Source organism: Rhinopithecus bieti, unplaced genomic scaffold, assembly GCF_001698545.2.
Source record: "Rhinopithecus bieti isolate Rb0 unplaced genomic scaffold, ASM169854v2 scaffold_8675, whole genome shotgun sequence".
NCBI classification, from domain to species: domain Eukaryota; kingdom Metazoa; phylum Chordata; class Mammalia; order Primates; family Cercopithecidae; genus Rhinopithecus; species Rhinopithecus bieti.
The window spans coordinates 4,227,258-4,241,102 of record NW_016806447.1 but is presented as its reverse complement, the minus strand read 5'-3'; the positions used below and the strand labels follow the sequence as shown (position 1 = coordinate 4,241,102).

The 13,845-nt window shown below is 43.5% G+C and overlaps 2 protein-coding genes across 9 annotated transcripts in view; one reads left to right on the top strand and one right to left on the bottom strand.

Annotated features, from left to right (window-relative positions):
* Positions 1–627: 627 nt before the first annotated feature.
* STBD1 (starch binding domain 1) lies at positions 628–5,777 on the top strand. The gene is made up of 2 exons (XM_017876561.1): positions 628–1,721; positions 3,836–5,777. The coding sequence occupies exons 1-2, from the start codon at positions 1,502–1,504 to the stop codon at positions 4,690–4,692; spliced, it is 1,077 nt and encodes a 358-aa protein (XP_017732050.1). The 5' UTR covers positions 628–1,501; the 3' UTR covers positions 4,693–5,777.
* Positions 5,778–7,612: 1,835 nt separating this feature from the next.
* CCDC158 (coiled-coil domain containing 158) overlaps positions 7,613–13,845 on the bottom strand; it is a 109,905-nt gene continuing 103,672 nt past the window's right edge. For 5 of the 8 annotated variants that reach the window (XM_017876552.1, XM_017876557.1, XM_017876554.1 and 2 more), the window contains one exon: positions 7,615–7,894. In XM_017876552.1, the coding sequence (XP_017732041.1) occupies positions 7,818–7,894 (77 nt within the window). In that variant the 3' untranslated portion in view covers positions 7,615–7,817. Of the gene's footprint in view, positions 7,895–13,845 lie in introns of all 8 variants that reach the window. The other 3 variants (XM_017876558.1, XM_017876559.1, XM_017876556.1) reach the window with 3 other exon arrangements.

Here is a 13,845-nt window from a genome sequence, read left to right as displayed (position 1 = left end):
GCTGACTGGTGGTTTGAAAGTGGCCTCTAGGAGCTTGCTGTGTTTTGTTTTGCAGCAATGGGAAGGATGTAGTTGCCACTTCCTGAGATGGGGAAAGTGAGCAGAGTAGGAGGTTTGGGGAGTTAGGTGGGGAGTTCAGGTCTGGATGAGTTGGGTTGAGATGTCTATTAGACATCCACAAGGAGATGCCCAGTAGGCAGTCTTCACCCTCACCTCTCCTCTACCCCCTCTCTTAGGATTACAGAAGTTGTGGCCGCATCAAGGCGTGCATCAGCCCTCCAGTAACCCAACTGGCAGAACCTTGCACCCCGTTAAGGGCTACTGTCCATTCGGAACAAGGGGCACACTTGATAATTTGTCCTACTAGAGAGAGCAATTATAGTAATTACTCCAAGGCAGGTGTTTGGCATCTGTGGCCTTTAGCACTTGAATGTCGGAGTCCAAGGGAAAGATGGGAGCTGCAGACACAGACATGGAGACCATCAGCTTGAAGCTGTTGTGCAAAGTCATCAGATCAGCAGAGGAATGGATTTACAAAGAAATGTATGTAACACCCCACAGGGCTGTTGTCTTGTGAGGATTAAATTAAATACACACATAAAACATCTGGAATACAGATACTGCTTAATAGAGAGCTGCTGTTTTTATTAACAAACTTATCTGTAGGAGCTCGTCCATGGACAACATCCAGTTCACACAGATGGGCGCGCATTTCACAGTAGCCATACACGCCCAAAGAGGACGAGACTGGATGAGGTTGAGCTGACTGGCATCTTTAGATGGATGGTCCTCAGTCCATTCCTTTCATTTTACAGGCGGGGAGGCGGAGGCTTGGGGAGGCTAAGCGCGGTGAGCCAGCGGCGAAGCGGAGCTTCCACTAGGGCTCCCAGTTTCCCTGCACCGCGCCCGCTGTCCTCCGGGCCACCCGTCCCACCCGAACGCGCCACAGCTCTAGCCAGCGCTCCAGCCCGCGCGTCACCGACGCCCGCGGCCTCTCCCACCTCTAAGTTCCAGGAAGCTCTCGGCCTCTAGCTAACCGTTTGCTGCTGAGCTTCCCTGGGGAGGAGGCGCCGAGGTGCCCGGCGCTGGCCGAGGCAGGGCTAGGCCTCGCGGGCAGCAGGCGGGAGAAGGAAGGGCTGTGGGGCAAGTCCCGGCTGCGCGCGGCAGTTGTGCGCACTTGGGTTCTTCACGCGGGACACACGTGGAACGCCGACCCCTGCGCCCCGGCCGCTGGCAACTGGCAGGGCCGGGAACAGAAAGTGTAGGGACAGAAGAGCGCTGGAGTCTTCCCGGGGAGGGAGCCCGGGGCCGCAGCCCAGGGGCGGGGAGCGGGGCGGGGCTGGGAAAGTTGAGTACTGGTCGCGCAGGGCCGGGCTCCGCCGGAGCGCCCGGCGCAGAAACCGTAAAAGGCTGGAGCGGGCGGGGTAGGTGTGGCTCTGCCTGCGTGACCTGAGCCCCGGTCCCAGTCTCTGTCGTCTCCCGCGGCCGCAGCCTCTCAGCCATGGGCGCCGTCTGGTCCGCCCTGCTGGTTGGAGGGGGTCTGGCCGGAGCACTTTTCGTTTGGTTGCTGCGGGGCGACCCTGGAGACACCGGGAAGGACGGGGACGCGGAGCAAGAGAAGGACGCCCCTCCTGGGGGAGCTGCGGTTCCGGGAGGCCATCAGAGTGGCAGCGGCGGACTGAGCCCTGGACCTTCCGGGCAGGAGCTGGTCACCAAACCAGGTATTCTTCCCCCCGTGACTCCAGGGCACATCTGCCTGAGCTTTGAGGTTAATCGAGGAAGGGAGGAAAGAGACAAACCCACCTGGAGCTTTCCTCCTGAGGACGGGCTTCCCTAAGGGAACTGGGCCGTCCCCACGCCCCTCGGTTTCCCAGGCTGGTTGGTACGCGCGGGCAGGTTTCTTGGCTGGTCCTCCAAGGGCCGCGCCCTTGCCGAGTCCCTCAGCGCCCGCGCCTGAGGACTTGGTCCTGCCCCTCTGGCGGGGATGAGCTCCTCCGCTTGGCGGCGCTTGGTGCAGTGCGGGTGGCTGCAGGGGCGGCGCCCCTTCCCGGCCTTTGGAAAGGAGGGCTTAGGTTTAGGGGATCCTACAAGCCTCTTCGATCTCTGCCTAAGCAGGGACATTTTCTCAGTCCCAGTCCTGGTAGTCTCACATCCTACCATCGCACAGCCCATGAAGAGCTGGGTTTGGGAACAACCGAGCTGCGGGCGCCTCCTGCTATCTGGACGCTTCTTTAGGAATGCAAAGTTCAGGTTGGACTCTGGCCATGAAGGCTGTGGCTGAGGCCCAGGGGCTGTGCCTTAGTCGCCCGTTTCAGCACTGTGGGCAGTCCCCCCCACGCTGCCCCAGAATAGGGCCGGACGGTCATCCCTAGGGACTACTTAAATAGGGGACCCAACCCTGATGAGTAGAATTGTCATCTGGGTTTAAATTTCTATATGTTAGGCACTGTTTGCTAAGCAGAGAGCGAACACTGGCAGAAAACATTACCATCCAGTGCTTTCCCTTGGCAAGCTGCCCATGCCTGGACAGAAGCCTAATGGTGAAAATGACATCTGTGAACTTTATTTTTAGCCCAGTGGTGTTCATGTGCAGCCACATGAAAATCTGCCTGTGTGCCTTTACTGTGATTGGTCTGGGATGCCTAGACAGTTCACTTATCTTTTTTCTGAAGACCAATCTCATGCTTTAGGTTGAAAAGTTGGGAATCCAGAATAATATTTGTTCATTCTCACTTCCAACTCACCATCATGGAGGCGGGCAAATCACAAGGTCAAGAGTTCGAGACCAGCCTGGCCAATATGGTGAAACCCTGTCTCCACTAAAAATACAAAAATTAGCCGGCCATGGTGGCAGGCACCGGTAGTCCCAGCTACTTGAGAGGTTATGGCAGGAGAATCGCTTGAACCTGGGAGGCAGAGGTTGCAGTGAGCCGAGATCCCACCACTGTACTCCAGCCTGGGCGACAGAGCGAGACTCCATCTCAAAAAAAAAAAAAGGATACAATGAAACAAGACTGTTGTCCCCATACCACCACCACCCCCACATAAAACCGCAGCTGTGCTGATTTTATGTATGATTTGGAGATTTCAATCTTGTAGGGAGCTATTTGGACTACCACTGGCGTGGCCAAGAAGGAAACTGCATTTTTAGAGGACTTGGATTTTGTATTTTAAGAACATTTTTTAAAAGTGCTTACCATGGAAGGGGTACAAAACACTGTTTTGTTGAGAAGGTTCCTAATGCATATGGGATTGGCAAGGAGAAACCAGCCCCTTCCCCCAGTTCTCCCTCCACTCCTGCCCAGGGTTGCACTACTGTTCTTTGTATCTCCCCACAGCGATGGCTCCTGCTGATCTGCCCGCAGATCTGCAAGAGCCAATCCCTGCCCTGCACGCCTCCCCTGGGAGTACAAGTGTACTCTTCTGGTTTGTAAGGTAGCCACACAGCCCTTTGCCCCACAGCCTGGACAACATTATTTGATGATAGGAGCCAAGCAACTTAACTTGGCTGCATGCCAATATGGTCTAGACTGTGGAGACTGGGGACTGTGATGGGGTTACATGTCTGCCTCTACAGCTTACCACTTCATTTACACTTGTGTTAGCACATTGATACTCCTGGCTGTCCCTTTTATTGTCAGATATACATGTGTATTCTTAGAGCACAGTGTTGGGAGCATACTGGTTAATTAAGCAGTACTTTAATAGAGGGGGACTTTGTGAATTGCAGATTGATTAGTAGTAAAGCTTTCAGTAACTAAATCTATTTTCTCAGCCTAACTTTTTTCTTAAATGAACTACCTGACTCTATTACATTTTTCCTTTGATTTCTTAGAGCATCTTCAAGAAAGCAATGGACATTTGATTTCTAAGACCAAAGACCTTGGTAACCTGCAAGCAGCATCATGGAGATTGCAGAATCCTTCCAGAGAAGTCTGTGACAATTCAAAAGAACATGTTTCTTCTGGACAGTTTCCAGACACAGAAGCTTCAGCTACCTCTGAGACCAGTAACTCTAGGAGTTACTCTGAAGTTTCAAGAAATGAAAGCCTCAAATCTCCTATGGGAGAATGGGGATTCCAAAAAGGACAAGAGATATCTGCTAAAGCAGCTACATGTTTTGCAGAGAAGTTGCCTTCTAGCAACCTGCTCATGAACAGAGCTAAAGAAGCAGCAAGCCTCTCTCATTTCAACAGTCAGGACCGGGTTGACCACAAGGAGTGGGAAATGGTGTCTAGGCACTCATCTTGGGGGGATGTTGGTGTGGGTGGCAGTCTTAAGGCTCCAGTGTTAAGCCTAAACCAGGGAATGGACAATGGAAGAAGCACTCTGGAGGAAGCAAGAGGTCAGCAAGTGCATGAGAAAGCAGAAAGGGTAGCAGTAATGCCTGCAGGGTCTCAGCAAGTTAGTGTCAGGTTCCAGGTCCATTATGTCACAAGCACTGATGTGCAATTCATTGCAGTAACTGGAGACCATGAGTGTCTTGGGAGATGGAACACTTACATCCCACTCCACTATAACAAGGATGGGTTCTGGTCTCATTCCATTTTCCTGCCTGCAGATACAGTGGTGGAGTGGAAGTTTGTGTTGGTAGAGAATGGGGGGGTTACCCGCTGGGAAGAATGCAGCAATAGATTCCTAGAAACTGGCCATGAGGATAAAGTGGTTCACGCATGGTGGGGGATTCACTGATTCAGTTTGCAAAGTATTGGAGAAGCTGTAGAACAATGTGGAAGAGGCTGAGGTTGTGGAACACACTGAATAAAATAAAGGCAGTGTGACTCCAAATTCAGCCATCCGAATTGTTTCAAATTTGCTAGTGGCCGTTGTCTAATGTGCAGAAATATATATGTGTGTGTGTATAATGCTTCCAGTGAGTGTGAACTTTTCTTCCCTGTGGCACGGACTGACGGACTTGTGCTGATCCATTATTACTTTAGGGCTTGATTCTCTTGGGGAGTGACTTGGCTAAGCTTCAGGTGTGAACTGTGTTCATGGAGCAAAAAAATTAACCAGCTGCCCAGGGTTCAAGCTTGAGCCTTTAGGTGATCTTTAAACCATGGTAGCAAAATAAGCCTCACTCAAACATAGCTGACTTCCTATTGGTACAGCTTGAGAAGCACTTTTTACTACATACATATTTTATGCTTAAAAAGTTAACATGATACAAAACTGTGATGAGAAAATATCTGGTCTGGATGTGATTAGTAAGGGTGCAAGATAATGCTCTAAGACTGCCTAATGCTTTTTGTTTGATTTTCATCTGCCAGGCGTGGTTATGTGCTATGAGGGTAGCAAGTATGTCTTTGTCTTAATGATCTAAGGCTGGTGTAGAAACAAGGGGCCTAATGAGAACCAGTCGTCATGGAAGTCAGTCGCGGGGGCAGCCCATGAGGAAAGGGAACATGAGTGGGGGTGGGGGTAGGCTGAGTGAGGTAGCCTGAATGACACCTCTTAGAGGACTGTGAAGTACAGGCACAGCCCGACTACAGGGACAGATACACCCATCATTTACCCATGGGAGCATCTGTAGGACCATCTCTCTTCCACTTCTCCTCCCCTCCCCCACCACATCTGGATAGATGGACTGTCCTACAGCAATCGTTTCCATCTGTCACCCTCTTCCCTCTCCTTTCATAGCACTCACTATCTTGGGTAACACATTTATACAGGACAGTGGTACAGAAGTACATCTTTGCCCTAAGAAGACAGCAAATATTTAAACTTTAAGTTATTATAACTGAACAAATAATAAAACCTGAATTTTAATATCTTCATTCGATGTCTCAACTATTTGTCTAAATTTTAGTATCATAATAGCCTAGATGTAAAATAAAATACAAATATTTTCCTCCAATAATAACAGACACATACAGAAAAGCAAGTATCAAAAGGTACAGAAGACATGAAGATTCTGTTTTCTCCTCCCTTTGGAGAAAAGTTTACAATTATTTATTTTCAAAGTTCACCTTTGACTGGAGGGAAATTCAGTATGCCTGTACTTGAAAATGAATTCTTACATGTTAAAATAACTTTTAATAAGTTTAACATCTATCAGTGAAATAATGTTTAATCCTGTTAAAAAGATGGTCTTTGCTGAAAAGAATAACTCCAACTGAAAATAGCATAAGAAAGTGCTTAAAAGAACTATGTTTAACAGTTTTTGGCTCATGGTACTTTTATGTTAAATTCATGTGTACTGTTTACAGACTTCATAATGAATTTTATATTGTACTAATAAGCTCTGCAGAAGGCATTCACCATTACTGCGTGGAAAGCCCAAACATGCCCCTGAGGAAAATTAAAGGTAAAACAATTTAAGTAAAAGTCTCTCTAGAATTCTATTACTGGCTATTTTATCACTACCTGGTAAAATTAAAATTAATCTTTCAGTAAAGCCAACTAATCTAAGAGATAAATATTACACTTTATATTTTAAAAATTCACTTAAAATTGGATGTGCTTACAGTTCTAACATTGTCCTTGAGAGCAGAAGTGTGAGGATCTTCTGGTGACAGCGTGTATGCCCTGCTCCATTTGTTGTCTGCATAGGTTAGGGCTGCTGCTAGCTGCTGTAACAGACACCATCCATTTAAGAAGGCTACAGCACCAGAGGCCGATTTCTTGCTCATGTAACTGTCAGCAGTGAGTCTTCCTGGCAGGAGGGCAGCTCCCCTCCTTGCAGAGATTCAGTTACCCAGACTCCCTTCTGCCCTGTGGCTCTACCATCCCCTATAACCCTCTCATCCTCTGCATCCAGCCCATGGAGGGGAAAATAAAGTGAGGAAGAACACCCATGCACGTTAATACTTTGATCTGAAAGTGCCACATATTGCTCTGTCCACATTCTGTTAATGAGAACCCTCAGGCCACACCCACATACAAGGGGAGGCAGGATTGGGAAACAAAGACTCTTGCTGGGCAGCTGTTTCTCAGTGACAATTCCAGATTATACCACAGGAACATAAGATTTGTTTTGGACAGCTAGCCATCTGCCACACTGTCCCTAATGTTTTGACACAACGGATTCATTTTTGTATCTGTTCTTCTCTCATTTTATTTGGTTCACATATAAACTCTCCTAATTTATTAAAATGTAATTAAAGCAGACTGAATAGATATAATCTAGAAGTTACTAACTTGCTAAAGAGTAACAAAATCCTTTTCTTTCTTTACTATTATTAATAAGCAAAAAAGGGAAACTTTTGTAAAAGTTTTGACTGGGGGCCCTGATGTTTGGTTATCTGTTTACCCTCACTGATATTGACAGAACAGTGAGTTCATAGTCACAAAATGAGTCCCTGTTAGTATGCTGAAGTTTGTCCTCTGTCCTTGATACTACACCACATCTTTCACTTTCATGTGAAAGTAGCTTTTCCCCCAGCAATTTTTTAAAGCTAAATTAGATTGAATAAAACACTTAAATTAAATTAAAATTTAAGTAGAATAAAATAAAATAAAATAGATTCTATTGTCTTGGGACCAGTAACAACAATAAAAACTACAATTATTCCAATATATTTGAATAACCACAAATTATATCTTATGATTAATTACCTTATAAGGTAATTATAATACTTTATTATGTATGAATACTTTATAGGTATTAATTGTTATAATGTATGAATACTAGCTAGTAGATGTTTGAAGTTTTACCGTGAGGGATTCAAGAATAGTTTATTTCAAAATAGAGTTTACAAGACAGGGTATCTTTTATTAAATTTTCACATAAAAGAAAAGTACACAGGGCACTAATTACAAGTAACACCACAATTAATTGGGCCTCATTCCTCTGTAAAGAATAGGCAAGCAACAAGTCATTTTAGTAACATTTTTTCCTGGTCTTTTACTTTCTGTATCCTCTTTTCTTGATTTCTGATCATTGAAGACATCGCTGAAAATGTTGATAAAACAGTTAGAATAACAAAATCCACTCAGGCTTTAATTCTACAATATGCTACTTAAAAGATTAGCTTGTTAGTATAGAATAGACATGTTCTGAGCTCAAGACATTCTTAAAAAATTGTGATGTAGCATATTTTTGAAAAGGTTGGTGTTACAGAAGAGAGCTAAGGGTAAATCTTTAGTGTTTCAGGTGTTTTATTTACTTATTTATTTTGTAGATACAAGGTCTCTCTATGTTGCCCAGGGTGGTCTCAGACTCCTGGCCTCACGCAATCCTCCTGCCTCGGTCTCCCAAAGTGTCAGGATTACAGGCATAAGCCACTGTGCCCAGCCTCAGTTGTTTTAAATGGGCATGAGAATTGTAAAAGTAATACTAATTGTAAATAATTCAAACACCTCAGGACACAAAGAAAGATGAAGGTCAGTCTTTGCCTCTGCTCCCTCAGTCTGCTGGAATCTGCCTCTGCCTGAGAGGTCATTACCAGCAATTTGGTGAATATCTGCACATATACATGCATGTGCATATGTTTTATTCTTTACACAAATGAAAATATATGGTATAGATTGTTCAGTAGCTTCCTTTTTTCATATAACAAAATGTCAATAATTTTCCAGTTCAGCTTATGTTGTGTTGTAACTGTATAGTATTTACTAGTATTTCATTATACAAATTATTAGAATGTTAGTAAACAGACTAAAAAAGGTTACATCCTTTTCTTTCTTTCTTTCTTTCTTTCTTTCTTTCTTTCTTTCTTTCTTTCTTTCTTTCATAAATACTTTTGTATAAACATTTCTGTGCATTTGTACAATCATTTCTTATAGAATAAATTGCCAGAAGTGAAATTTCTGGGTCAAAGCGTAAATGCACTTCAAGTTTTGACAGTCCTCCCCAAATTCCCCCTAAAAATACTTGTTTTAGAATTTTCAAGAGGTGTTCCATCCAGACACTGCATTCAGCAAACAGGTCTTTTTATTTTGTAAACAAATATATGTCTTCCATGTGGATTATTATTTGGTGGCATACATCGGATAAACTCATAAACATATGTTATGGTGCAAATAAAAATATGATCAATAAGATAATACATCTTCCTTCAAAAAAACTCACAATAGATGTGGAAAGGAAGATGGCAGATAGGAGATAGGGCTGACATGCAGCCCCAACTTGGATGGACAGAGAAACGTGTGGAGACCGTTGACTTTTGCTCCAAGAGCCACTGCAGGCACATAACAAGAAAACCAAAAGAATTTACAGATCCTTTAAAAGAAGCAGCATGCCACTGCAAATTCCACAACACAGGTAAAAAACTGTGAGTTTCCAAAGTGTGAGAGGGGGAAATCCTGCCTCTCAACATATACCCCATTGGGGAACCTGAAAATCCAGATTATGGGAGAAGGATTTACCCTTACCTAGAACTGGAACAAATTTAGTGAAAAATATAAAAGTAGAAGGAGCAGTGGGAGGGGCCTTGGAGGCACTACCATTCTCCAGCTTGAGCCCAGGGAAGCCCTCCCTAACTATATCTCACAGGGGCCCTTGGGGAAGGTGGCTGGCAGAATTTGGGAGTGGCCGCAGAGTGAAAGAAGCTTCCAACTGAACTCTGTAATAATTTCAACTGGGCACAAACTCTTTTGAGCAGAATCTGGGTGGTGAATGGGAAATGCTACAGAAAGGAGCACAGAAGCCACTGCTGACAGTGTGGGCAGAGAGGAAGGGGCAGGTGAGACCTGAAAGCCATACTTGCTTTCTCAGTGGGCAAGTTTATAACAGGGGCAAGGTCTGATCTGCCTGCAAACCCCAACCACTGCCCTGCACTGGCTGCCTGGAGACACTGGTGCTGTTAGCAGGGCATGGTGGGAGCAAGATTGGCCTTGCCAACTGTGTGGGAGGCTAGGTGAGGCCTACTGCACAGGCTTTCCCCAACTTCCTTGGCAACAGAGGCAGCCAATTCACCTCTGGAACATAACCCCACTGGCCCAAGAACCACAACGCATACCTCACAGTGGCCACAGCAGGCCTCACCCAAGGAGAGTCTGAGCTCAGACCCATCTAACTCTGCCCCAATCCGATGGTATTTTTTAACCTGCACTGGTAGCTGATCACAAAACACACAAACTATTGAGAGCTTGATGGCCCCACACATTACCTGACAAACCCAAATACTTATTCTGGCCAACTTAGGGCAGGCTTATATTCCCCTGTCTACTATCACAGCTTGTGCTCTCTTGAAAGTGCCGCCTCCTGGCTGGAGGCCAACAAACTCAGGACATTATAGTAACTCATGATAGAAATGATAGAATAACCCTGTACTAAGGAAGGAGAAAGCAGCAGCTAATTCCACTGCCTGCAACATTCTGGCTAACCAGAGGTCCTGAGTCTGTCCATGTGAACATACCACTGCTAGCAAAACCAGTATTTGATAAAGCCAGGACACTAAATATATCTATAACCAAGGACTCTCACAGAGTATACTTTACTCCCCTACATCCTCTACCAGAGGAGGTGCTGGTATCCACGACTGGGAGACCTGAAGATGAATCAAATCACAGGACTCTTTGCAGACATTTCCCAGCACCAACCCTGAGCCTGGTAGACCCATTCAGTGACTAGAAACCCAAGAACAATAACGATCATTGCAGTCCAGCTCTCAGGAAGGCCCATCCCTTGGGCCTTGGGGAGGACACCACTTAAGGGGTCACCCTGTGGGACAAAAGAATCTGAACCTTGAATTCCAGGTTTTTCCACTGAAATAGTTTACCCAAATTAGAAGGAATCAGAAAAGCAATTCTGGAAATATGACAAAACAAGGTTCGATAACATCCCTGAAAGGCCACACTAGCTTGCCAGCAATGTAGCCAAACAAAGAAGAAATCTCTGAATTGCCAGATGAAGAATTCACAAGGTTGATTAAGCTACTCATGGAGATACCAGAGAAATGTAAAAACCAACTTAAAGAAATTTAAAAAACAATACAGAATATGGATGAAAAATTCTCCAGAGAAATAGATATAAAGAAAACAATCACAATTTCTGGAAATAAAAGATGCACTTATAGAAATACAAAATGCATTGGAAAGTGTCAACAACAGACTAGAACAAGTAGAAGAGAAACCTTCAGAGCTCGAAGACAAGGCTTTCAAATTAGCCTAATCAGACAAAGAAAAAACAATTTAATAAAATTGAACAGAGCCTCCAAGAAGTCTGGGATTATGTTAAACAGCCAAACCCAAGAATAACTGGTGTTCATAAGGAAGAAAATGAATCTAAAAGTCTAGAAAACTTATTTGAGGGAACAATTGAGGAAAATTTCCCTGGTCTCACTAGTGACCTAGACATTCAAATACAAGAAGTTCAAAGAATAGCCGTGAAATTCACTGCAAAAAGATCTTCACCTAGGCACATGGTCATCAGGTTATCTAATGTCAAGATGATGGAAAGAATCTTAAGAGCTGCAAGGCAAAAGTATCAGGTAATCTACAAAGGAAAACCTATCAGATGAACAGCAGATTTGTCAGCAGAAACCCTACAAGCCAGAAGGAATTGGGGTCATATTTTTAGCCTCCTCAAACAAAGTAATTGCCAGCCAAGAATTTTGTACCCAGCAAAACTAAGCTTCATGAATGAAGGACAGATGAAGTATTTTGCAGACAAAAAAAAAAAAAAATGCTGAGAGAATTCACCAGTACCAAGCCATCACTAAAAAATGCTAAAAGGAATTCTAAATCTTGAAACAAAACCTCAAAACACACCAAAATAGAACCATCTTAAAGCATAAATCTCACAGGGCCTATAAAACAATAACACAAAGAAAAAAAAAACCACAAGGTATTCAGGCACCAACTAGTAGAACGAACAAAACAGTACCTTGTATCTCAATACTAACATTGAATGTAAATGGCCTAAATGTGCCACTTAAAAGATACAGAATGGCAGAAAGGATAAAAATCCACCAACCAAGTATCTGCTGTCTTCAAGAGACTCACCTAATGCACAAGGACTCACATAAACTTAAGGTAAAGGGATGGAAAAAGATATTCCATGCAAATGGATACCACAAATGAACAGGGGTAGCTAGTCTTACATCAGACAAAACATACTTTAAAGCAACAACAGTTCAGAAAGACAAAGAGGGATATTATATAATGATAAAGGATCAGTCCAACAGGAAAATATCACAATCCTAAATATATATGTACTTAACACTGGAATTCCCAAATTTATAAAATGATTACTACCAGACCTAAGAAATGCGATAGATGCTAACACAATAATAGTGGAGGACTTCAATATTCCACTGATAGCACTAGACAGGTCATCAAGACAGAAAGTCAACAACAGCAAAAGAAAAGAAAACAATGCACTTAATGCAATGAACTTAAACTATACCCTAGAACAAACAGACTTAACAGATATTTACAGAACATTCTACCCAACAACTGCAGAATATACATTCTTCTCATTAGCCCATGGATCATTCTCCAAGATAAATCATATGATAGGCCACAAAACAAGTCTAAATAAATTTAAGAAAATCAAAATGATATCAAGTACTCTCTCAGACCACAGAGGAATAAAACTGAAAAATAACTCCAAAAGGAACTCTCAAAGTATATAAATACATGGAAATTGAATAATCTACTCTGGAATCATCTTTGGATCAATAATGAAATCAAGACGAAAATTTTAAAATTCTTTGAACTGAATGAAACTCGTGACACAATTTATTGAACCCTCTGGGATACAGCAAAAGTGGTGCTAAAAGGAAAGTTCAAAGCCTTAAATGCCTACATAAAAAAAGTCTGAAAGAGCACAAATAGACACTCTAAGGTCACACCCAAGGAACTAGAGAAACAAGAACAAACCAAACCCAAACCCAGCAGAAGAAAAGAAATAACAAAGATCAGAGCAGAATTAAATGAAATCGAAATAAACAAATAAAAAACAATACAAAAGACAAATGAAACAAAAAGTTTGTTCTTTAAAAAGATAAAATTATTAGACCATTAGTGATATTAACTAAGAAAGGAAGATAGAAGATCCAAATAAGCTCAATTAGAAATGAAATCAGAGATTTTACAACTTATACCACAGAAATACAAAAGATCATTTAGGGCTACTATGAACACTTTTATATGCACAAACTAGAGAATATAGAGGAGATGGATAAATTCCTGGAGACATATAACCCTCCTGATTAAGCCAGGAAAAAAACAGAAACTCTGAAGAGACTAATAACAAGTAGTGAGATTGAAACAGTACTTTAAAGAATGCCAGCAAAAAGAAGTCCAAGACCAGATGGATTCACAGCTGAATTCTACCAGGCATTCAAAAATAACTGGTACCAATCTTACTGAAACTGTTTCAAACATAGAGAAATACGGAATCTTCCCTAAATCATTCTATGAAGTCAGTATCACCCTAATACTAAAACTAGGAAAGGACATAACAAAAAAAGAAAACTACAGACCAATATCCATGATGATGCCAGGCACAGTGGGTCACACCTGTAATCCCAGCACTTTGGGAGGCCAAGGTGGGCGTATCACGAGGTCGAGTTCGAGAACAGCCTGGCCAACATGATGAAACCCCATCTCTACTAAGAATACAAAAATGAGCTGGACGTGGCTGGGCATGGTGGCTTACACCCGTAATCCCAGCACTTTGGGAGGCCGGGGTGGGCGGATCACGAGGTCAGGAGATCAAGACCATCCTGGCTAACACGGTGAAACCCCGTCTCTACTAAAAAATACAAAAAAGTAGCTGGGCATGGTGGTGGGTGCCTGTAGTCCCAGCCACTTGGGAAGCTGAGGCAGGAGAATGGCGTGAATCCGGGAGGCGGAGCTGGCAGTGAGCTGAGATTGCACCACTGCACTCTAGCCTGGGCGACAGAGCAAGACTCCATCTCAAAAAAAAAAAAAAAAAAAAAATAAGCGGGCCAT